Below are 26,448 nucleotides of genomic sequence, written 5' to 3'. Positions count from 1 at the left end.
GGGCTCGTCAGGTAGTTTGCAAATGAGTGTATTTCGCTAAGTTCGTGCAATTTGGTTTCAAGTAGAACATGAGGTTGACAGAAACTCGGGGACTGCGCCTACCTGACGAGCCCCAAAAAGGGAGAAACCGGTCGTGGGCTGTCGACGAATTTTCGGCAACCTTATGAGCAATGCATCACAAAGTCTCATTGGCATCTTACTCAGGAATGCTTCTGTGCACAGTGCTGGACGATGCCAATCTGATGCGGAACAGTAGACGACTTCAAAAAAAAATCACAAAAACCTAGAAACGGATCTTAAGTTCACGCATTTTGGCGATAGATGAACTGGCTGTGGTAGAGTGTACACGGCTTCACGTCACGTTCCACACTGGCCCGATAGATCAGCAGCCGAATTCTATCGGCGCGATCAGTAAACCTTGTTACGGCCTTCAGAGTCAGCTAGATGCTAGTAGCCTGGTCGGCAAACTGGTCAACAGGCAGTTTCAGGAAATCGTCCTCAAAGACTTACAAGTGCCTTCCGAATGGAAATAGAACGAAAGATTCCAGGCATGCAGTAAGCAAACGATCTTGGAAATGCATCCGAATAAGTTACGCTTTGTCTGCAGTTCTGAGGGATCTACTGTGATGAGCAAACATAAAGGATTTCAGGAATGTTTCGCTGCGCTAACCATATTAATTCGTTTGAAGTAACATTCGTTTCACTAAAGGTGCAACTACTCAAGATCGAGAATGGTAGACCTAGACATGCATGTATGAGACATGTTTCTTTAACAGCACAGGATTATTCAAAACGACCAAGCCAATAGTTGCAATGCTGGGATGTCACAGTTTACCCAAAAATTTATCAGGGAAACTTAACTACCACAAAAATTTTAAGGCTAAAAACAGCACAACCACGTGAAGGGTGGAAGAGAGCCAGAGGCGGTCAAACAATGAGTTGGCAGCGAAGTATGAAAGCCATTACCAGCAAACTCAGCTGCGCTGGTCACTGCCGTCTTCCTGGATGGGGACCCCGAGACGAGCCACATCAATGGCTAGAGACATTGTCAGATATGGCCCAGTCGCGCCCTCAATGGCGCTCGTGTATCCAAGCTATTGCCTTCAATGCATAGCTCCTTTTCCAACCCCCTCACCGCATGACAGCCCACTGTACCTATCCCCCCCACCAACCCCCCACTTGACAGCCCACTGTACCCATCCTCCCCTCCCCAAAAAAACATCGATGAACGAAACTACGGCAGCTACAACCACTGCACGACGAGTACGCGGTTATTACAGCTGACAATGGTGACTGAATCTAAACTCCTGTACCTGCGCTAACATGGTACAAGCACTGAGAATGGAAGATGTACCAAGGATACTCTCTATTCTTTCCTTAGATCCGCTGAAGTCGTCATTTTTATGAGACATCATGACATGAACGTGTTGAAAAAATGAGTCGAATAAACCGGCTTTCATGACTGCTCCTCTTCGCAAACATTTTTATTCAGCAACTTATGGTTATTTTATGCAGTTTTATTTAGTAAACTTTCGGTGGTTACCTTCCTGATAGATGACAATATTTAAGGGCTTATGGAAGTAAACAGAAATCTGCCTGAAATGACATTCGAACATGTATTGCACACGTCGTACTCTGAAATAAGCAAACACATTCCAGAAAGTCAACCGCACACCCACTCTCATGGATCCAAATCAGATTTACCCGTCAATGCTGGTCAAATCACTGACGAATGTACATTTTAGGCGGACGTGCAGAGGTTTGCTGCAAGCCACCAGCCAGTCTAGGCGTGATGCCATGAAAACGGACACCGGCGACAATGACTTACCGTATAAAACCAGCGTCTGTCGCCAATTATTTTCAGTTCCGGCTTAAAACCTCACCTCTTCTGGTATAGTATCTTGCGAGTAAAAACAAAAGTTCCCAATAACGTACCATCAAGGTGGTGGTAACTAATCAAGGGATATTCCAACTCCAACACTGCTAATGAGAGTAGCTGGAAAAATTAAATTAAAACAGCAAAATCATCTCGCTTCCAGATATAGTGACTAGGCCGATAAGTGCTCCTGACGTCCCACAAACTGATCTAGTTAGGGCACGTGAATCTGCAAAATCACATGACTGAGTCCGCACTAAGGAGATTAAGACCCTTCCGTATGGCTGCCTAGTTGAGTGGCACAACGACGCGTCGCCTCTCAAAGATTCCAACATTTCCATGAGAGGCCGTTCCCAAATCGGTCCGCAACAATTTTTTGTTGAACGCCAGGTTCTCCTATGACCTAAAGTGGGGGTCAGAGTTTCCCAAAATTACCTGAAGCAGTTTCCGGCAGTGGAATTTTGGGCGTCCTTGATTTTGAGCTGCATTCTTCAGTTGAATTGAACAAGTTTTTTGGATGGGAGTTCCGACTCCCAACGAGCTGGTTTCGCACCAGACTGCCTTCAACTCCAACACCGTTCGCCACCCAGAGGAATTCGGTGTTTGGGATTCTATCTATCCATTTGTTCCAAAGGATTCTGCCGGACACTGTTGATAAACTGAATTACCAGCAGTCCCTGAAGCGTCCATGTCTCGATGTAGCAATCACAGTAGCCGACACCACAGAAGCCTGATTCAGTGCACTTTTGGTATCTGTGCGTAAGTGCCAACTCTGTCATACAGCTTTATCAAGGTGACGGAATGTCGAGTTGTTCTTTGTTAGTCCTGCGTACGTTTCACTATTAAACATCGGATTTGTATCGTATTTTTGTCCGGAGGCCAGTCACTTTAATAACCGGACACTACGTTGATTGAATGGATACATCACTTGAGGGCCGCGAACCAAACGAAGGTAAGCCTTGAGTGATCATAATGTCAGCTAATCACGATCGAGAATTCATAGCTTGGTGCTTCTCACTCCCTCCCGAATATTGTCGTGTGACCTTGTGAAACATTTGGTGAAAACTTCTACCACATTTCCACCATAAAGGACTGTCTCAAGCTACCTTGAATTATGATATATCATAGTGGGCGAAACAGCAAGCCTAGAACCAACATGGAAGTTGTACGACCATCAGCACCTCACAGCAGCTTTAGAGATTTGTGCAGAACGCTGTCTGCCAACCAATTAGCTGATTACTAGGTGTTTCATCTGAAGCCCCGGATAAGGGCTGATGAAAGGCAAGTGCCGAAGGAGGTGCCGATGAACAAAAACACCGCAGTAAGTCTCTGTCTTTTCGCTTCATAGTGTGAGAACAAAGATGCACCCTTCCGCAGAGAGCAGCATACAGATAATGGACTTGTTCAGCAATCCACTAAGATGTCTAGCCTACAAAAAAGTGGGGACCGACCTGGTTCGGTGACCCTTAGGTAATAAAAGTACTTTGGTCGTACTGAATAATGTGCCCGTAGGTTATGGTCAACCTTAGGACGCCTGATTTCCGCCATTTTTAATTCTCGACGAGACAGCAACCCTGCTGCCATAAATACGGAGATGATAGTCGCCTTGGGGAGACTGTTCTCGCACTCTCAGTAGGACAAACTCAGTGTTCCTCGTGGGACTGTTCCCCATCAGCGTCCTGAGCGGACTTTAGGAGAGTGGCTGACAAGATAAATACAGAGCTAAATTCCGACCACCAAGACAGGTTTGCAACCCACTGGAGTTCTTTTGGGGGGATGAGGAGCTTCCCGCACAAGAAGGCGTGCTTTCCTGTCCCTCTCAAAGTTTTCTGCAGTTCATGTGTACGTGCCATTTCTACACATATTACCTGTGAAAGGTTCACTTCGAAAGACGGACAATAAAGCGAACAAAGGAACCACTTGTCACATTTTTTATTTCAGCGATGATTCTGGTGGATCAAAGTGAAATCGGTTGTGAACGCCAGTATGCGATTATGGCTTTCTCACCCTTCTCTTTCTATCACATAGGTCTGTCGGGGTCCATCAAAAGGTGAGGCAATCTCCAGGTCGCCTGATATTTCCGTTCCTTTTTGGTGTGCTGGTAGCACACGCAGTCCTATTGTCCAGGACCGAAGATGAACCAGTGGGGCTTTTTCGCTTATTCTACACCAGCCAAAAATGTGACCATCCCATACCGATCATGCACCAACAAGATCCAGGCGCTCGTCGCGCACGAATTTTGTGCTACGTTGATGCGAAATCCAACTTTACGACTATTCACATCCGGAATACGTGGGGTCGTCGATGTGAAAGACTCTGGTTTGAGAATGGGCGCAAAATTCCAAGGCTGAGCATTGTGCGTGAGTGAGTACATTTGCTCTCGTTGTGAATCATTAAACAAAAGTTACAATTCTAATTGGCTGGAGCCTTAATGCATATAAACATTTCTCACTTTTGGTCCTTTCATTCTTCAATGCACAGGACTCCAATTTAGCTGTGAGCAGATCATGATGATTTTGTCGTACCGACGAGGGACTCCTGGATCTATGAAATCTAAAAACACGTTTTCATGATATCTAGCATTAACAAACAGTCATGATGGTGTGCAAAACTCCATCCTCCTTTTAAAGCACGTATGTGTATCGAGCCATGGTCTGGAGTTTCCCCCACGATTCTTCTATCACAGAACTCTTGGGCTGTTAACAATTGGGTGCAGAATGGTGGTTCTTTCCCCAAACACAGTCTGAATTATGAAGCAAACAAGAACAACCTAGACCGGAAAAAGGTTGACTTTTCTTTGCAATGATACTCGCCCTTCTAACACGGAAACAATTTCTCTCCGTATCTCCGCAGCCCTTCTCATCTAAATACAAATAACCCTGCTATTGTCGACATGAAAAGAAAGTTCCACAGTACGGTATTAAAGCCAAAACAATCTGAACTTTCTAGTTGGTGTAATCGTGATGAAATCGGGGTAACCGAAAAAATACCAGTGATTCTTTGGATCTAAAAATGTGGTGCATATCCTAGATTTACATTATTCGTTGACACACAACTGAAATGAATAAAGAAGCGCTGAAAAAGGTTACATTACGTCACATTCATGTTTCCCCTGTGAATAAATAAAGCTCTCATCTGTAGTAGAGCGATCCTTTAACTTAATCGTCGGTTAAGAGGTGTATTTTGAAGAGCTTGATTATGCCTCGAATACCTCCGTTGCACCGCTAGACTCAAACACGCTGATGCTGTTCAGCACTCGGCAGACCGAGATGGGAAGACCAGGATCGTTGTTTTTCTAAGACTCTTTACTTCAACTAGCGATTGGTGAAGAAAAGAGTTGTAGAACCTTGAAGGAAAAATTGTGCTAGCTTTGACGATTTTCAGATTTCCTACCGCGCATGAGAGACAACTGTTACCAAATTCCGGATGGTTATTTGTCTGAGTGAATGTCTGGAGGTATAGGCACCTCGGAATGATTGTGGTAAGCTGGCACTAAGTCCCTTGCCCGTCCACCTTTACTCTTTTTTACAATAGGGCTTTCAAATAAATCATGGCTACACAGCAGCATCGGTGTTGAACACTGATGTCATGCTATCGATGATGATGATGATGATGATGATGATGATGATGATGATGATGATGATGATGATGATGATGATGATGATGATGATGATGATATTTCCCGCCGCGCATGAACGAGAGTTGTTGCCAAAGTCCGGATGTTTATTTGCTTTCTCCATCTGGACGCTATACGAACTGCCAAACCTTTGCTCGGAAGGACCAGGCGGTTCGTGGAAATATCCCCTCCGAATTCTCTGAGGAAACACTAGTTCATTGGGAGCGAATCTTCCAACCACTTATTTCTTGTAGCAATACCTGTTCGGTTATTCCCTTCGTATTGCTTTTAATAGAAAGAGGTCAACAGCAAGCTTGTTCCTGATACTCTGGTGGATAGTTGTACTGCACCAGAGCGAAAAATTCGTCATCAATTTCTTTTGTATTAGGAAAAATAAAGCATCATTTTAGAGGGCAAACAGAGACTAATTTTGTAAGTGGCCACAAGAAAAATAAAAACAATGCACCCTGGTCTTTACTGGTATCTTTACTGGTTGCAGCCTATCCCAGCATATTCCGCTGCGACCTTGTTTACTCAAATATCCTCGGTGTCATCCACTACCATCAGTTCACACCTAGGCAACAACTAGATGTCCTAATACACTAGGAGTGCGGATCGTCGCCAAAAAATGCGACGAGAATAACCTCAGTCAGATGCAGTTGGAGGTCTTCTCGATTTCTCTTCACCGAACTCAGACGTGATATAGAAAGTAGTAATTCGGACGAAATATAAAAGGGTATTATTCAGGTTGAATGTGATGGTTACAGTTCACTCCCCTATTGGCTAAGACTAACATGGAGTATGAGAGTCCCGTGGTCCTATCAGTTAGTTGACTGACAACGCTAGCGATGTACGAATCACTTTTGAATACAATTCAAGGGTTAGCGATTTCTATTAGTAATCAGCGAAAAAAACTAACAATCTGCATAAATTTGCTCAGAAAGATTTTTGCCCATAATTTTTTTCATTTACGGATTTCAGTTATTCTTTGAAGTCAGGGGACCACCCGTTAGTTACTACGGAAGAGCTTAGTATTTCCTACCGAAGAAGGAATTTTTTGTGTCGAGCGCGGCACAACTTTACCTGATTCTAGGACGGTTTAGTGTGGGTTTTAGCGGTCTTAAAGTATAAAAGATGGATAAATATTGCGGAATAAGGCAACGGCCAGATGTTACTGTTTATTTTTACCCATATAATCTGAGAGTTGCACAGACCGGAATAAGTGTACAAAGATTAAGGCGAAGCAATCCAATAACTGCTTACTGAACATGCAGAGGGAGTCTGAAACAGACTGAATAAAAAGCGTAAGATATAGTTTACTTAAATAGCGAATAATGATTCGGTGACCTGCACACAGGGACTATGAACCAGCACAGGTGGAGCGCATGACGTCATCAGTCAGGCGAACTAAGTAGAGAAAACTGTCTTCAATATGAAATAAGTTTTGATTGTAGTGTGACAGATGAGGTGAATGCACGAATCTGAAAGGCTCGGGCCACTGTTGCTAATTTGAGACACCTATGGCGTCAGAATTGTTTATTCCTGGATCTCAAGGGACGTGTGTACCAAACTACAGTACGGGCTGTTTTGTTGTATGGTTGTGAGGCTTGGCCTATTCGAGCAGTGGAGCTGAGACGTCTTCAGGTATTCGATAATCGTTGTCTCAGAACCATAGCTCGTGTGGGTTGGTGTCGGCGAATCCGTAGCGAGACAGTTAGAAGGCGCCTTTTCGGTTGTGCAACGGTTACTTCCATTGAAGAATGTGTCCAGCACCAGAAGCTGCGTTGGTTGGGACGTGTGTTACGTATGCCGAACCATCGTTTGCCAAAGAGAGTGCTGTTTTCCATGCCCAATTCGGAGTGGCGTAACCAGAGAGCTGACCAACCTTTGACTTGGTAGAGAAGTATGAAGGAGATCACGAAACGCTTGGGTGCTGTGTTGTTCTATTTACGGTCCAGCTGGCTGGGAACTTCAGAATATCATCACTCGTTTCATACACTGTTCTACTGATTACATTCGTGTGTATTTTTTCTTCGTGAAAGGTTACATAGCTTATTATTTCATACATCTCTAGCCGGTGCAAATGCGGCCTGGTCAAAATTGAATTCGGTTATTCACCGTCTTTACACTGATGTGGAGTTCTACGACTTCTACTTTCATGCGGAATCACAAACCTACTTGGTAATGGAAAATCTTCAGCTTCAAATGCAGTCCCACCTACCGGAAGAACCGCACATTATGGGCCATAAATTTCAAGTAAGTGACATCTGACTCTAACCTATAAAACAGTGGTCAAAGATAGGAATAACAGTCTTTGATAAGAGTGACGCATATTATCAGAACCTCCTAATAGGCAAAACAGGGTTGGAGTTTCCATACAGTGCTATTAACAAAAAAGATATAAAAACGATATAAAACATAAAAATACACAAAACTTGGCCGCATATTCTCCCCATCAGCTGGTGATCAACTTGGCTTACAAAGGTGTTGTAAACAGTGTGAAGGACAGTTTCAAACACGTGTGTTTTTATGCATACAGAGGAGCGCTCATAAGCGACATAGTGACCTCGAATAGACAAAGTCGGTAGAACAAAGAAAGTGCACATAAACTACACAAAAGTAGGGCTGGAGTAACAAATAAGGAGAGAAAATGTGGGAGCTTCACAATGTCTTAACAAAGGCAGACACAAGGAAGTTTCTAGCAACTAAGCACTAAAGTTTATGGAGGTGAACTACTCCCACACCTAGGCGCCTGAAACACAAGAGAAGTGGAGAATCTTATTTGGATAAACATGTCGCCGAGTTAATTGAAGTTGTGACTGTTGAAAGGTAAACGTTTTCGTAATCGAGGTTTGTCCGACATTCAGTGGAAATTGCTTGCCGTTTGTGTAAGGAGTCAAAATAGCTCAGTGGATAGAAAAAGAATTTACTGACTGGAAGGTCCGTGGTTAGATCCGGACCTCTGCACTTCGACTTCTGTCTAAGCTTGGGCAACCGGGCAGTATTTGGCCCCCTTGCTTCCTTCAGGTGGCATGGCAGCGAGACAACGAACGATTTTTTTCATTTCTGTAATAAATATGTAATAATGTCCAAGAGGTTTACCTGACGTATCCTCAAAAGGACATGAGATTGTATATTACATAGTTAACTTGTCTTTATGGAGCTTAGTCGTGCGTAGCTGTGGCTGGTGGCTGTGCTTGGTTAACGTCCAACGTCAACGGATAACGCCCAGCGTAGTTGGCTTGTCTGTCCAAAGTGCTTTTAGGGAAGGTTTAGACACACTTTTGGAACCGCGAAGTTTACACAGATGTCTGGAAAAGTGTCTCTTTACATCGAGAAAGCGTCTTCAAGGAAGGTTTCTTCTTAGGGGCAGGGTAAAATGAATCAAGAACCTCACTTTCTTGGGCTATTTTTATATATACAAATGAGTAGAGTTACCCAACAGTAGATTATCACATAAAACTTCCTCTCTAATTCAGCACTTTGTTAACTGTCTAACCAATAATCCCACGCAATTGTTCGACGTTGGCCTGGATCAATCAGCGTTTTTCCAAGCTTCTGTATATTCGACACAACATAATTCACCCCTGTACCAAGCAGTCTCCCTCTTGTCCTGATCTAATTATTCTGGCTAGTCCATACCTAGAGGAGCAAGCAGCACAACCGAATGTGGCGCTTATTAGGCCTCAAAAATGGTGTATTTTCTCCGCCTTCCCGGAGTCTGAACCCAGGACATCGAATATGCCAGCCACTCCATACTCGCCTGCTGGACGTACCTCACTTTCCACGTTTGTGCAGGTGAGCATGCTTATATTCGGGCCGTGTGTTTGCTTTTCAGCAACAGAAAAACAAAGTTAACCAAACACTACGTCTACCATAGTAAGGATTAGTAAAACCGTATTTGATCGGCCAAACCTCCCGACTCAAACAATTCACAACCTCATAATTGATGCATGTATCACACACATGGTTTAGATGGGGCAGTGAGGCCCTAAACGGAAGACTCGTGATTGGACAACCTTCGGATTCTTTCAAGCTGCACTTGAATAAACGCTTTCAGCAACAGTTAAGATTTGGATATTGAACAAGTTGGCGCTGGGCTGTCTCTTTACTAAGTCATTCCTGTTCTGCGTCCGGATATTCCCCTCACTTTCGAGCCCATCAGAGATAGTGAAATTTACACACTTCGACAATTTTAACTGTAACTTTTGTGGAATTGTTATATGCGCAATGGTCGTAGATCAGCGGGTATACATGATGTGCATGCTTTCAACTCTTGTCTAGAAAGACTGAACAGGTACAGTGCATCTCACTTGTGACACGAAACGCTCTCCTGTTTACCAAGATACGTCAGGTCCGCTGTTAATTTTTGTGTTCCTTCTTTGTTTCAGGAGCCCCCAATGGGTCCCTACTATAACTCAGCCAGCTACGTTCTATCTCGAGCAGCCATTCGAAAGATTGTGGAAGACGCTCTTGAGCAACACCCTGAATGTCCGACGCCTAAAGAAACTAAAATAGAGAGACTATTAAGTAAGTAAACAATCATGTGTTTTTACAACTTTATCTCATTCAATAAATGTCCCATCACTGTGTGCTTTGAGATTTACTTCATATCTTATGGAATGAAAGTCAGACCACTTTCATCAGCATCAACGTCGACAGCGTCTAATATAATGGTTGGCCAAGGAGAACCATCAAATGGAAAAAGAACATTGTGATTGTGTAAGGAAAGTCTTCTCTAAGAAGATTCCACTATCTTGAAAAGGCAGACAAAAGTTCTTCTATAGAAATGAGTTTTACTGGAAACCCGTCCATCCCAATTGAAGCCACGCCATGGGAGATGCCAAACGATCCCCACTGACTTCTCCTAGACGGTTGCTTCTCATGAAGGAAATCACGTACCACTTCCGGATCGGCGGGAAACTTTGCGAAGAAGACCACTTCACTGTGGAGGGAGCCTGTTAGTGCACAGGTGGTGATAGCCATAATACAAATCAGAAGGCGTATGCACTAATAAAAGTTTTTTGCATGGTTGACAGTGGTGGGTTGTGACACGTATAAAAATGAATGCATTGCGAAAATGGGAGCGAGTCAAAAAGGAACTTATCGTATGTGAGAGTCCTTTGGTGAAAGTTCGGACGACGGGAACGTGTTTTTCTCCGCAGTGCGACTGCTACACGTGTTCCATACTTGTCCGTGGACTTGTGGAGGGGTTGACTCCCTGCTCCCTGCGCGCGCGCGCGAGTCTGTGTGCCGACTGTGTTTGATTTCCTTATATCTAGGTCCGTTTGCGCGTACGTGGGCGCGTTAGCACATGAGTAGTTGCTACGCTCACTAGGCGGTGTAGACAATCGATGTCCGACGAGTCCGCTTAATGTGACGTGGTTTGTGAGTATGGAAAAAGGCAAGTCTCGTGATCAAGTGAGCGACTGTGAGCTGAACAGTCAAGTATGTGGGTGACTGGGTTGCTACAAGCCCTTGCAAGAAGATACTGAGATACTAGGATTTAGGCTGATTACAGAAGTATTATCATATCCTTAAACTGAAAAGAACATGCGATGGTTCAGACCAGAAATTCCTATTGATTAGTTAGATGATTTCCACAACTGAGTTATCCCAATTATGTATAGCTCATTCTATTTATCATGTAACTACTTAATTCATATTAATGCAACTGACTCTTCCTTCAGGGTAAGCCAATTTTCTGAATATCCTGCTCTGCATTCGCCCCACCTGACAGGCCGCAGAAAGATCCGTACAATGGTGGCTCACTTTTGTTTCCAAAGACGGATACCGTGAAAAACCTAGAAACCATGATAGTCAGCTTCGGAAATGACGGCAGACAATCAGGTTTTCAGTTGCTCCCACAGACAACAAAAACTGCGACAAAAACTTGAGTTGATGGGATTCACGAAGTAATCTTTAGAATGATTGCTGCCAGCTATCGTGTGATTTTTCATCGGAGACTCAACAAGGTCATCTTGTTTTGATTACCAATCTCTGATATCGGGGATCGAACATCTGAAGATTGTATATATATCTCCGCACTGTAGTTTCCAGGTCTGACATCTATAAATTAGTAAAAAAAACGGACAGGCGTAGGTTTCAGCTTCGGAGCCAACCTTTGCCAGAAGGCACTTCAATTGTAGAAACCCCATTTACGGCACCACATCTCATCCTTTACTTGACTGTTCGGTCACGAGGGAAAATTTTTGACTCATGACATCATTTTAATGTTCGGACCTTCGGAGGTGAGTATTTCGAACATACGCAGTACGCCACTTTCTTTTCGACCAGGTTCTCCGGCAAACTGAGTCCATTTAGATTAGGTAAACTGAACGTATGGTCTTTAATTCCACATTGCGTGCAGTATCCAAAAACAGGCACCAGAGAGTTCTACTTGTAGAGTGTATCTGCAACTTCTCAGATAAGGGCTCTGTACTGACATTATTTCAAGTTATGTGGCTCCAATATGTATGTGGCTGATTTGAGGTAAATACATAGTAATTACAAGGAGACGTGAATTTGTTCTTCTAGTGCAAGAAACGTGAGCTTGGTACACAACAGAATGATACCAAATCACCAAACTACGTTTATCTACAAACCATCACACGAATTTGTGGCGTGTCAAGAAACTTCATCCCGGTATGCTGTCGGCTGAGTCGTGAGGTGATCTTTGTGCGACACATCTATTTGAAGGCAAGCGATTCTATCAATCAACGTAATTTGTAAATTGCTGCATTTCGTCAATTTAGCTGCATGCCACATCAATGGCTAGAGACATTGTCAGACATGGCTCAGTCGCGCCTTCAATGGCGCTTGTGCATCCAAGATATTGCCTTCAATGCATAGCCCCTTTTCCAACACCCCCACTTGACAGCCCACTGACAGTGCTGGATTTATGCACCAATTTATCAGCTCCCGCCTGCAATGCGCAGCTACCNCCCCCCAAATCATCGGTGAACGAAACTGCGGCAGCTACAACCACCGTACGACGAGTACGCGGTTATTACAGCTGGCAATGATGATGATGATGTCTTAAAACAGGAGAAAAAATTCAACTGAACAACCCGATAATCATTCTGGAAGCTGTTGTGGTTTTAAAACCGTTTTTTACTGAGGTAAAAGTTGGCGGCACCAATACAGGCACTATATCTGAGGGGTTCGTCTACTTTATCACCTATCGGTCAGGTGACAGTTGAAATGTGCATGGAGCTGAGATAGCGGTTAGCAAATGCTTCGTCCCTGCTATGGACAATGTCGCTCCGCGCCCTAAAACTTCAATAGCACTCAGCCGCATTGAAATCAGACGGCACATTCATTTCTTGATTTCTGATTCGCTTTCTACAACCACAAATAATTAGTGATCTAAATGTGACTACAAAGCCGTTGACTTTACTGCTCTTGAAGTAATTATTTCTTGTCCTTGAAGCTCCAGTTTCTTTACTCAAGAATGAAACGATACAAGATGCTACTAATCTCGGCTTCCTTTGCAGTTGTATGTGGGGACGTGATTGGAATGGTACAATATGAGGCTTCAGATGATACTGGTATTTACCTGTTCTACCCAATTGGACTCAAAGAACTGTACTCCAAAATGTTGACATTCAAATATTTGAGAAGTCGAAATCATCTCCGATCTCGGTGGAAAAACGTAAGCATTCGTATTTCACCAGCCTATTATACCTCTTATCGGTCGTAAGACAAACAATACACAATACAGCAGTCTTCACCTATAGACAGGGCTTCTTAAATTCAGAAAAAGCATGCACTCTTTGGCATGGCAGTTTAAGTCCGCTTAGTTATTGTGAGCCAAGATGTGTGGACCGGAAATTCTGCCTTGTTGTTTGCCTCTGGTGACCATTCCTGGAAGTTTCTGAGGAATGCAGCTGCGATAATGTACCATACATGTTATGGGTCAGAAGTTAACTTAACTTTATTCTGGTATTTACTCACTTCAAAATCGATTTTTTCTGGTCCCTGCCAAAGATTCGCCTCAGTCATCGACAAATTGCTCTACATTCGGTCTCCTCGGTGATGATGTATGTCGCGGAATTTATCTTGTATCACCTGCATCCGATTGGCTTGGAATAATCTTAATGACATCCATTGCCAGATGGATACATGGAGGCAATACTGCCCCACACAACGAAGGTACCTGAGCCACCTGCGGATTTTTCGCCCATTGTCCCGAAACAACACCACCATATGCGCCACGCAAAATTATATCATTTCGTTTGCTGGTTTGTTCGTTTTTACTTAATCCGGGTTCGTGTGGTCTTAACTGAAGTCCAGCAAAGTACACTACTGCTGACACACGGGCACATGCATAGCCAGAACTCTAGGATGAATTTCGACGGTCAGGTAGTCCAGACCTGGGACTGCCCTGGACTCAGTGTGCAACAACCTCAACGACGGTGCAGTATCAGTGGGCTCAGTTTCATCTCAGAGACATCTGTCTAATGCATTTGGTCTTTAACGAGATAGTACTGCATGTATGCTCCCCACGATGTGTCTGAATTAATCTTCCTCCCCAGTTCAAGTACGTTCAAGATAATTGCCAGACAGCATCCTGAAAATTTCCGAATACTAACATGACAATGAGCACTGCGAACTTCCTTCAAAAATACCATTTATATAACACTGAACATCCAGGTGGCAGAAGAGCTAATGAGGTCACTTTAACAGAAACCTCGTGATTCCCAAGGGAAATTTCCATTCAGATGCCCGCTGTTTACAGTTTTCTATTCCTCTGTTTATCCCCGTTTCACTGCTTTCTTAGCTCTTGGTTTTATAAATTCACACAGTTCCGCCCATCTGAAGATACCTTCTTCATGTTACATCATTCATAGAATTGAGCTACTTCGACCGCTTACTCGGAGCTTGTAGCAGACCCTGGAACTGTTGGACGCCAGCTTGGATCATGGAGCCGTGGGTAAAGCGATTTTCTCCAAAAGAGAACTTGCACATCTCCATGGTCATAGTCCTTCTGAATGTTGTTAGCTGTAAGCTCTGAAATCAAACTAGTGCTTCTCCAGAACACCGAGAGTTTCCGCTAAGGTTTGATGGTAAATTGCATCTGTCAATCCAAACCTGTGACGCAGCAGCTGCTGCCAAACAAAGCAAAACTTGTACAAGAAAACTGCAATAAAGCGCTGTCTGAAATCTGAAAGACGCTTAGATAATTTACTATCAATACTGCAAGTTCTTCACTAAGGACTCTGTAGCGCTATTGTCAAAAAATCTTGTGTGAATCTGTTGAACCAGAATGTCGTAGAGCTGAAAAGCGTCTTCCATCCTGTGCTCTACACCTGAGTTCCTGTATACCTTTGTCTTGACGGACTTTTGCATTTAGGACTCCAACCGATGATCAGAGTTCGGTGACCTTGTGTAGACCTGGCGTACTAAATAAATCAAAGGTTCAAACAAAATCATCTCCGGGTAATTATTCGATTCTCCTGCTTATTCATTTAGTAAAATACAGTAGGCTATTTCCTACTGCTTACAAGGACGTCTTTCTTAAGGAAATCTGATTGATATATGACGGTATACTCTCAAATCGTGCAACCTAAATGAACTCTTAGCAGTTTGCGGCTGGGTATTCATATAAACGAGTGCTGTATTGTGAAGCGGCCCAGCCACGTAGATAAAGCCTTCAGTGAAAACTGAAGAACCGAGTTTTGCCCAGTGAGCTCAATCAAGAATGAAGTACAACAGCCATCCATAGCACCAGGCTCTTTTGAATTGCGATCTTTCTTCGAAATCTCTTCCCTAATCAATTTTGATCTCAGATGCAAGAGAAAAAGAGTTCCGAGTTTTTAGGTTGGCAAAAAAGCTTAGTAGTGGAAGACTGTCTATCTATAAGTCTGTTATTTTCAAAGTGGCCTTGAGATTCATCTTTCAATTAGCCAGAAGTGGACACTTACATCCCCCTGTACTGTTTCGTGTCCAGAATACCTTCGTCCGTATTGAAGCGCATCTGGATTTTTTACTATTACCGGATACTTGTAACCGTTTTGTAATATTTGAAGTGCAAAACTTGACCAATTATGCCTACAACTCAAATGTACTCTTACGGTTGTCGTATGTCGTGTGGTACTCTATGAAACTGATCCATTTTAAACAGCACAAATTAGTAAACGCATGAGTGATCAGGATTATTTGCAAGACAATTCTCGGTTAAACTGGTTTTTACTTCTACGCGTGAACTTCCTAGGATAGCTGTTGCTTTTTCGGTTTTGTAAGGAACTGCAGTAAGGAATAGCACTGTTTCATCACCTCGGGGAAGTGAATCACTGCGCTCAGCACCACCATGCCAGAAGACAGACAGATGGGCGAGTCAGACAACTGTCTACCCCTCATCTATCTGTCTAAGCAAAAGGGCATCTAGCTCCAGTCTTCCCAACCTACATCAACCGTGATCCTCACGTGATCCTTCCGATCCAGCTTGAACATCAAAATCAATAAAACACAGCAGGTCAGTATAGTTTACCATACAACAACCACATGAAGTCTGATGTAAATTGTATCACAGGTGGAACACGAAAAAATGTGTTGTATTTGCGTACCATGCTGGCGATTCGCCGTCTGTTGCGACGACTGGCTACAAATGCACTTGAAAGTCTACCATCCCAACGTCTTCGATTGCGTCGTACGTTCTATCATGCCAGCCATGGCCTCAGCACGTACGGTGTGTGCATGTCTTACCTATTTCTGTCTCATTTGTCCGGTCGAATTTTACCGTTGTTACACTTGCCGTGACCCGCTGGCCTATCACAAGTGCATGATGGACTTTTGGTGTGTATTGTGTCAGCAGTTGGACATGCTTGATATGGAGGAGATGGGAGTAATACCCCAGTGGAAACAGTACATGCAAACCGGAGAATGGCCTTGGGGAGAGGATAGTGAAGAAGAAGATGGGGAGGATGGAGATGAAGATGACGAGGATGACGAGGACGAAGACGAAGACGAGGACGACGATGATGAGTCATAAGCAGACTAGTGAACGTGAAATTGTCCAGACATTTGTTGCTTTCGTTTGAAATAAACCGTCTGACGTAAAACTGTAAAACAGAAAAACTATGAACGATGGAAAGCTTGACTGTTAGTATTGGAAACCATGAAATAAGGAACTCAGCAGTGCAGGACGTGGTGTACAACAGTTATGAGCATTTTAGTCTTGTGATGAGGGATATCAAGGTAACTTGACAAACCAGCATGTTTTGAGGATATACGGTTTATGCATGGCACTAGAGACCCCATGATTGGGAGTTGTACACAAGCATGTCGGATTAGTATCAATTAAGTGCAGGTGAAATTTCGGTCCACTATCAAGACCATACAACAGTGGTGCCCATTACTCACAGCCCATCTGGACAACTGGAGGTAGGCAATATTGACCACAACATCCTTTACGATAGGCTAATGTTGTAAACTGTTAATTCGCTGGTGCACGAACGTACTTTAATGAAGTCCTTGGTTCGCGTAGGAAAACAAGAAAGGGAGGAGCCTGCTGTTGGTTTAATCCAAGCCGTCCAAAGTACTAGCGTGGCTCACCCATAATGACGAACGCTACAGGACGCTTACTGTACTTGGCTCGTGATACCAAAATATGGCGATAATGGCTTTTGCATTGCGAATTTGCATCCAGATTTTCTACCTGAATGACGGAAATATGAATATCTACAATGTGAGAGAAGAATGACACTGGGACCCCCTTAGGCTTCTTTTCACATCAACGCTTCGAACAAATTGGCGTGCTCGTAAACCCACGTAGCACTGGTTCGTCGCTCATGACTTTGACGAAAATGACGGCAGACTATCGGTCCACAGTGCCTTCAACAAACACCACATAGACCCAATCCTGAAAGCTGGGGCACCCTGACAACATCCATGCTTTCCGTGACCTTCTACCAAAGTAGACATTACTTATCAATTGGTATGCACACAGATACAACACTGTTCGTAGAGCATAGTCAAATACACGATCAGCCTAGGTCAGATTGCCGTTTCATCTTATTGATAGGAGTGAATGAAAGCACTCTTCGCACCTTGCATAATAGTATAAAATCCATCCCCGACGAATTTACATGATCAACAGGGTCCGTATTTCGCAGCCTTTAGTCCTACACATTCCATATTGGGAGAAACCTTCTTTCTGTTGTTAAAGTTACACAGTCTCTATGGTGAGAGAAGTGGGAGATGACCGTGGCGAAATGCATGAAAAACTTACTTCCTATTTATCCTCACCTCAACTTTGACGATTGCGTCAGTAATATACTTGTATGTTAGGGCTGGTGGAATGCCATGTGCGAAATGGACACCAACCATTACAAATGACAACAGCGGCAGGAATCCATAGATCAGTCCAGACTAGGAAGCACGGCAGACTACTCATTCGATACTTTCACTCATGATCGACTTCGAGTTAAAAGCGCTTTCTGCATACGGAGAAGCGGGAAGCATTACTACTCGTGTTGAAGGACTGATGCGTCTCCTAGCTGGATTGACGAATAGAGTGTGCCACTTTTACGCCGTAGACGCCTTTTGGTGCATAGCTGCCAGGCCATCCGAAGAGAGCACGAGAGCCGAGACACTGCCAAGCTTGAAAAAGAGCAGTCGAGATACAAAAGTCGGGTTCGAACCACGAACCTTCCAGTCCGCAAGTTCGCGCTTTAACAATGGAGCCATATCTAGCTCAAGGTATATGCCAAATGAATGAATGCAGTCCGAACGGTACTCAGAGTATTGCAGAGATACGCCATAGATATAGGGGCGAGATGGCCCAAGTGGTTAGAGCGCGAATTTACTGACCGGAAGGTTCGTGGTTCGAATCCGACCTCCGCCACTCGACTTCCCCTGTCTAGGCTTGGGCAACCTGGCAGTATCCTAGCCCTCGTGCTTCCTTCGGGTGGCATGGCAGCTAGGCGCCGGAAGGATGCTACAGCTGAACGCTTTCTTTTCTTTTTCCATAGAGATGGACACATGGTCGAAAATCACATTAGTAATAGTTCGACACGAATTTCACACACTTTGTGACCAAAACGTAACCGCTGGGCGGAGGGAAAACCAACCACTTTACCAACCAATGTGATTGACCACTTGGGAACAAATCGAGATACCGCATGCGTTTGAAAGGGAAGCTTAAATTCCTCTCATTCTTACGATACTTCTGTCTCAGATTGTCTGCTTACCGTTTTCATTGCTTAAATGTGACGCCTCCGTCACACTCATATTAATGTTCAAACAAACCTACGATCAACCACCTAACTTCTGACCGCTTTGCTAATCTAAAATTTCGTGGGCTTTCCTGTAATTCACGATGGGTCACATACTGGTTGCTTTACGTGAAAAACAACTCTCAGGGAAGAAATATCGATTCCGCCGTGTGCAGAAATCGGTGCGTACTGGTACTCCTTGTCATGATTCGAAATTAGCGAATTGGTAATTTGTCAGGATTTTGGAAGTCTCAGCTGGACTGGCTCCGTTCATCGTTGCGACTCCTCTTGTTCGATGGCCAACCCGCCCTTGTGACTAGGCTAAATGCGCACATGTGAGCTGCACTGCGTCACTTCCGCCTCGCTGATTTCAACTCTTGGAATGAGCTTCGATATCTTCAATGTATCCACTTCGGTATTCTCACTGTTGACGGATTAGCTGGTGGTAACCTCAGCGGAGGAACGTGAAACCGGCCCATACCATGACCCGAAGAGCCACGTCATCACCTTGTGGCCTGGAATATTTTTTGTGTCTGTCGCACCAGGGTCGTTCACAATTTACAAAACGCGCAATATAGCGGAAATAAACTAGAACTGTAAAAACATTGCCGAAGCCCTGAAAGCCAGGCAGACTTTCCAGGGAACCGTACGTGTAAAATAGAAGAATATGCTTTCTCTAAACCACCATGGATGAGTCTGAAATATTTTTATCTCAAATTGCAATTCTTTCCTCCGGATCCAACGTTGTGGCCAGTAGTCCTCGAAAGAACATCATCTATAGTTTTTGTGTTGCAGTTACTATTCCTCCCTAAACAGCTATTTAGATCCCTGGGTTTTTTCCCACGGACTTTCAGGATCTTGTAAACTCACAATGATTCTTAGTTATCCAATTTCTGAAAGAGCATTACGTGTTTACCTTTTGTCTGTCCTTTGGGATGCCACCAACGCCCACGGACCGCAGCATCTCATAAGAAGTACCAACTGAAAGCACTCACATTGTTTCTTATTTGGATGTGTTGTTTGTTTGAGCAGAATGAAGAAAAAGCTCCGCTTCTTCTAAGTAGCGCGATGTTAGTAAATTATTTAGGACACAACTACCACTGAAAGGAAAAAGGTTTTCGCTGCGGAGTTATTTGTTAGGAAATGCCAACTGACCGGTTACAGACCATTGGACAGGAAGCTAAGCTCTCATTTGCATCTTATTTATAAAAAGCTGGACATTCATCTTCTGAACGCGTCTTCTTGAACTTTTCTGGATATTCATTGACTCCAATCATTCCCCCCTCAAATCCAAGTAAATGTTACAAAGCGACTCCACGAATTCCGCAACAGACCTCCCCTTCTCAAAAAGCGAAATTCTACGAGCAACAAATGCTACTCGCGTGCCTTCCCATCAGTAGTATCACCGTTACACCACTAGTAAATAATGTGATTGTCAGTAATCCAAGAGAAAACCTGTGCGGCATAAAACCACCTGGGACCTCGTGCATTTTGGACGAGGCATAGATAGGTCCCATATGCATTCGTTGGGTTGACACCTGAGCTTTCATCCATGGAGCAAGCAGTTCAAGCCTTCAGTGGAGCCCATTCATCCAAGCCGTTCTTTCAATGCGGAGCTCCCCTCCAAACCTCCTCAAAGAAAAGTCCACTGACGCCCGCTGATGATGATGATGAGACTTCACCACATTTTCTTCTCTAAGCCATGCATCAAATTTACTTCCACAATATCCCAACTGCTCTTTCTGACTTCCCAAAGGCGTATACTCGTGATCCTTTTGGCAAAAGAAAGTCCCATAAAGAAGTCACCGCAAGATACGCTGAAAAACTGAGTTGAGTTCAACCATAACCTAATAATTAAACGTCATGTTTTGGCCCGTTCTGAAAATAAAACTCAGTCCACTTCGCTGGTGTAGCGTCCAAGGCCAAGCACGGTCAAAGGTTACATTGATATCCAGTCGTGCGGTACTTATTCAGTTTCAGAGTCATTCGATAGAGGCTGAGTATTTCCTACTCGTTTGGCGGGGGATTTTTTCTCGGAAAGAATGGTCCACATTGCCAGACAATTCGAATCGCGATAGCAGTTCCCTCCAAGGTACTTTGTGTAGAAAAAGGGAGTGTAATATAATGGATCGCATGACCCATGTGACCACAGCTCACCTCTGGCGGTTATTTTGGACGGTTTCGTGTTTTTTTAATCGCCTGTAAAGTCAAACATTTCGACATTTCATTCCACGAAGCAAATAGTAAATCCCGCAACATTCTCATAAGTCCAAAGTAATTTGGCAAAACAGTTAAGACAGATATGGCGTTCCTGTGATTGTCAACTTCTTATACATGAATTACACGATGTCATGGAAGCTGGCTTCTCCTTGCATGTCTTGTAACCCCGACCAAATCATTCTGACCAGTAAGAAAGATACTCATGGGGCGAGATGGCTCAAGTGGTTAGAGCGCGAATCTACTGATCGGAAGGTCCGTCGTTCGAACCCGACCACTGCCTCTCGACTTCCCCTGTCTAGACTTGGGCAACCTGGCAGTACCTTAGCCCTCGTGCTTCCTTCGGGGTGCATGGCAGCTAGGCACCGCAAGGATGTTACAGCTGAACGAGCAGAAAGATACTCATAAGTAGTCAAACATACCGGGTTACTGCATTACTGCTTTATTAACGCTTCACGGATGCAATAAACACTTAACAGGAACCCGACACGTTCAATTACTTCAGAGATTTTCAGTTGTTGCATTTTTTTCGCAGCTATTCCCGCAAACGCTGGAGGGGTATGTAGATTGCCTTTTAGCCTACAAATTGACTGTTTCTTTCGATTTCCAACACGACACTCAAGGATACCGCAGTACGAACGAAAGTCATGCACAGATATCCACATAAGGGCTCGATTACTTATTTTTAATCCACAAAAGAAACTTAAGAAGGTATAAAGCCGATCAAAAGACAATAGAGATGGTGTGGCAGCTAAGAGGATCACACTTTGTCCGGTGAAGATGATGACACGAAAACCAATCTAAGGTTCCATAGACTGCTGGAAGTATGCATAACAATTTCTGCCAGTTATCAAACATCAATGGTGAAAAAAACAATTGCGCAATTGAGAATCGGGTCGACTCACACCACCACCCGAAGCAGTGGCTCAGAGGGAGCTCAGATCTGACGAAGAATCCGCACGTTTCGTGAACCAACTGACAATATATTACATGATCAGAGTGTACACAAATAAGCATCCTCACACCCTCTCAGATTAGACCTCGGTACGCGATGCCCGGTTCAGCCGTCAACACTTCCCACCTTATTACATTGGTGCTCATCGATGGGGGGCGAGAAGGTTCAGTGGTTGGAGCGCAAATTTATTGGCCGGAAGGTCAGTGGTTCGAACCCCACCTCTGCCTCTCGACTACCCTTGTCTAGGCTTGGGAAACCTGGCAGTATCCCAGCTCTCGTGCAACCTTCGGGTAACATGGCAGTTAGACACCGAGCGATTATTACTATTATCATATTATCCTTGACAGGGCAGTTTTGTTAAGCATTGTGATGAGACAATCAACGACTCTTCTAGGCATTTCGACTAGTGAATATATTGAGCCTGTACATGCTTGAACTAGTTCAGTGTACAGAGGAGTTTACACAGAACGTGGAAAGGGCATCAAATACAGTCACTTTTGGAGCATACTGCCATTTTATCCACCGAATAAGCATCAAACGAGTACTGAAGCGCCAATACAAGCAAATGTCTGCTATCAATAGCAAAACGGATAGCAATTAAATAAGCATTAATAAGGGTGGAGTGCTTCAAAAGTTCAGATGAATCGCGCCAATGATCAATATTCCCATTTTCTGCTTCTCCAAATCTAGGCCTCCCCTCCCGCGGACGACAACCAGTGGTGGACCAGATCCGTTAAGTGGGGTAATTTTGTGTGATTTATATCTAGAAGATATGATAAATAATGATCAAAGATACATATCATTTTTCCGATGCGCCATTGAGGGAGATGTGGGCAAAATACGAGCGGTATAAGCCAAATCATAACGAAGTTGTGGAGATTGCTCTGATGAGGAGTTGAGTGGGACCTTCCAATAGCTGTCAAAGAGAACTGACAGCGAGCGAGTGAGTATGGGACAAAATTACCGTTCGCTGAAATTGCACGAGGGTGCATGAGATACAACGAAGGCGCCACCCTGCTAGCCAACATCGAATCTTCCAGCTGCAAAAACCTTTACGTGTGCATTTTATCCGCCAAAAGATACACAAAGGTCAACATAGATGGGGATGAACCGAAAGCTCATGTAAGGATCTGGCCTTCAGAGAAAGCCGGACGCGCAGAGAGCTCCCTCATTGTGCCACCACGTTACTATTGTCAAGGTAAGACTATCCAATCGTGTTAGATGACGATGTATCACTGTATCAATTCAATTTATTGCAGTTAGGCCGTGCGTGTTGTGGGCAAAAAATTAAAGGGGACGACCGATCAAGGTATATGCTAGACTTGTTTCAATGCGTACCGCAAATGGACAGCACATGGCGCAGCAAGTCACCGCAGAATTTCCATGAAGGGGCCAAACGGAGTGCACAGCCATACAGTGACTCAAGTCCCCACCTTAACGTTCAGTCCACAGGTACGTGAATACTAGCAGTTTTCTTGAAGGAATTTTCGCCGTTTAGTGTTACTTACATGGCACAGAAAGGAAGCATGTAAAATGAGATGCTGCAAGGTTAATCGAGCTCAGACATGTAAAAGCGAAAAACCAAAGATGTATCCAAATCATAGCGAGATCATGTCCTCCTTACCCTCATGCTCTGCACGGAATTACGAAAAACGATAGATGAGATTCCAGTTGGAAATTCGTTTTCGATTGCGCTGGTTATTACCCCAGGTGAGAAATCCACATGAGGTAAGGAACATCGTCTAACGGTACGTGTGATAGCAATATGAACTGCCCACTACAACATCCTAGACAGGGGCGAGATGGCCCAAGTGGTTAGAGCGCGAATTTACTGACCGGAAGGTTCGAACCCGACCTCTCGACTTCCCCAGTCTAGGCTTGGGCAACTTGGCAGTATCCCAACCCTTGTGCAACCTTCGGATGGCATAGCAGCTGGCACCGAAAGGGTGCTAGAGCTGAACGACATTCTAGACAAAGAACGAATGACGGTAAGAAAGACAGGAAAATCAATAAATCTATAGAAAAGGAAGATGTTACGCAAAACAACAGTGGAAGCCCTTGTGTCAAATGAACGTGATAAGTAAACAAAAGCAACGAAAAAATGAAAAAATGCATCTTCACGTACATGCAATGAAAAGCAGTGGGAAGATAAGGTCAGTGTCTATTCCGGCATAATTCCCAAATACTGAACCAAGAAGCCAAATTGCTCGCAAACATCACGTAACACATTAGCCATGACGATATCATCAGAACACAGAGAAATACACCAATCTGGTGATAGCAGGACAAGTGACAGGCGATCATACACAAACCTGCTATCGCCGTACTCCCAGCGGAACCAGTAACTGCCGCATTGAGCATGCACATAGAGGTACGAACAGACCTGTTTGTCCAACCAACACCGGTATCACAACAACATCGTCCACCAACTCGTTTCACGGACAGTGCCAGATGGAGACATGGATCGATGGCCAGTCCGGCTGCGAGGCTAAGTACCAATCCTTCAACAATACCAAGGGACCAATTGTCAATAATAACTAACATCAGTCCAGTAGTTACTAGACAAGCAAACAGACTAACGAGGGCAATGACAGCAAGGCATAGAGTGCCGGTGCTCAAGAGAACCAACAAGGCAGCTAAGAGGACAGTGACCAATATGCTCCAATACACGTACTCTGTAACGTTCTTTTCCACCTCAAATGGACCGAGAGTAGGAAATACAAGACGACCACCACGTAGATAATCGGGTGCGGTGGTGAGAGCCTGAAGGAACCAAGCGGATAGATCATAAACTCCTTGACGTAGTTCATCATGTGTACTGGTCAGTATGGATAAATTGGTAAGCACAGACACAATAAGACCCAGTGGCTCGCCAGAATGGGTCGCCGGAAAGCGGAAGCCGGACTGAAACTCGCGAGGTAAAATATGATGTTCAAATGATGTGTATTCTTCAAGACACAGGCGAAACTGCCATGGAGATAGGGAGAGAATTGTTTGTGAAGTTGAGCCAAGACAACAATGGCTACTCACGTTTGTACACGCATGAGCGAACATGTAATTGTCAAGAGAATTGGTGAAACGCCCAAGGGGACACCATAACGGTGCATCCAGGTAGGGGTTCAAGTGTGCGAGCTCAAGCGCTGGAAGACCATAATGCTGACTGTTCAAATCAGTTGACTTAAACAAGTAAGGCAATTGACGAAGATGTCGATCACAGAACTTGAACAACCACTCACGAGCAGCCGTTGAGGTCAGATTGAGTTTTTCGTCTGGAATCCACCGGGTCGATTCGACAGGTTGCTTGTGGATAAAAGTCCAAAAAGAACGATCATCTTCCGGTTGAAAACCCCACACAAAATGAACAGGTATGAGGGTAGATATTTGGTGTAAGTTGCGCTCCATCCAGAACCAGTTGGTAAACGTGTTCAGAAAGCTCTCAAAAACATGATTTGATCTGAGAAAGGATGTCTTCCCTCCACCGGAGGGTACAGTGAGGTTTCTTTTGAACAGTAGAATATAAGTGCATACTGTAACGACAATTAGAAAAAGAGAGGATAAAAAGAAACGGGCGCGTAAGATTAGATTTGAGAAGTGACTAGAAATGGTGTCAAAATAATTAGCCACACAACCAATGACGTTCGATGAAGAGATACACAATGAACTTAACAAAACAAAAACGATCGGGGCAACCAGAACAACGTAAACAAAATTGCACAACACGATCAATAAGGAGAACAAAGCGAAGCGCTGGACGGCCACAATGGAAGACAGAAAATTGATCAATAGACCCAGGGCAGTGGCGATGGATGTCAGTGCCATAGAGGGTATAGCATGATGCAAGGTGAACTGTAGTCGGGTAGCGAGTATGCTGTCATCGGTTGAAGTAGAACGATCGTGGGATGAAAAGCATCCACTGCCGCAAACCTTCGAACAATCGGCGCGTGGTTCATTGAGGCAGGTGTTTCTGGGGCGGCGCGGCTTAACCCATGGAGAGAGTGTGGTTGATTCGAAATCACGATCCACCGAGTTCGATATTGGCGTCCGCCGAAGACTTGTCTTCCACACCTGAAAACAAAACAAGGTCGAAACGAATTTTATTATATTATATTATATTATAATTATATTATATTATATTATATTATATTTTTAATTTATTGATATTGATTTTACCATATTACCTTATATTATATGTATAATATATTATGTGTTTTTATGTTATTATATTTCGGTATTTCTAGTACGGATTTCCAGCTTGACACTGAACACAGTCTACGCTCACGTTTAATGAAGGCTCCGTTTTATCAGCCGAAACCTGCGACTTCTTGATGATCCGACGAAAGACGTGGTTATATGAGTCTTCCGTCACAAATAGTGGGAGATACAGTATAGTTGGTTTATTGGTTTAGATGACCAGAGCATTTTGGCTTATCTACATAAAATGTGTGCCACCGCGGTCAAGTATTAGTTATCTCGTTGTTAGGACTCACCAGACTCTTAGCATGAATGTTTTTCCAAGTACAGACTAGAACGTTTTGTCGCTCCAACTAAAGGAGCTTTACCGTTTGCG

The 26,448-nt window shown here is 44.0% G+C and overlaps 2 protein-coding genes across 2 annotated transcripts in view; one reads left to right on the top strand and one right to left on the bottom strand.

The window, feature by feature from the left end:
• Nucleotides 1-3,819: 3,819 nt before the first annotated feature.
• T265_07628 (hypothetical protein) lies at nt 3,820-16,485 on the top strand (the record flags this gene model as incomplete). Its single annotated transcript, XM_009173196.1, has 6 exons — nt 3,820-3,904; nt 3,943-4,236; nt 7,567-7,748; nt 9,884-10,022; nt 12,989-13,146; nt 16,027-16,485. 6 exons carry the CDS (start codon nt 3,820-3,822, stop codon nt 16,483-16,485), a joined length of 1,317 nt encoding a protein of 438 aa, XP_009171460.1.
• A 7,396-nt stretch (nt 16,486-23,881) lies between these two features.
• The window catches only part of T265_07627 (hypothetical protein), a gene marked incomplete at both ends in the record, with an annotated part of 23,682 nt that continues 21,115 nt past the window's right edge, over nt 23,882-26,448 (bottom strand). The window contains one exon of the mRNA XM_009173195.1: nt 23,882-25,946. Coding sequence (XP_009171459.1) covers nt 24,036-25,946 — 1,911 coding nt within the window. The remainder of the gene's footprint in view (nt 25,947-26,448) is intronic.

The sequence above is a fragment of the Opisthorchis viverrini genome, assembly GCF_000715545.1.
Source record: "Opisthorchis viverrini unplaced genomic scaffold opera_v5_178, whole genome shotgun sequence".
Lineage (NCBI taxonomy): Eukaryota > Metazoa > Platyhelminthes > Trematoda > Opisthorchiida > Opisthorchiidae > Opisthorchis > Opisthorchis viverrini.
This window is presented reverse-complemented; position numbering and strand designations above follow the sequence as displayed.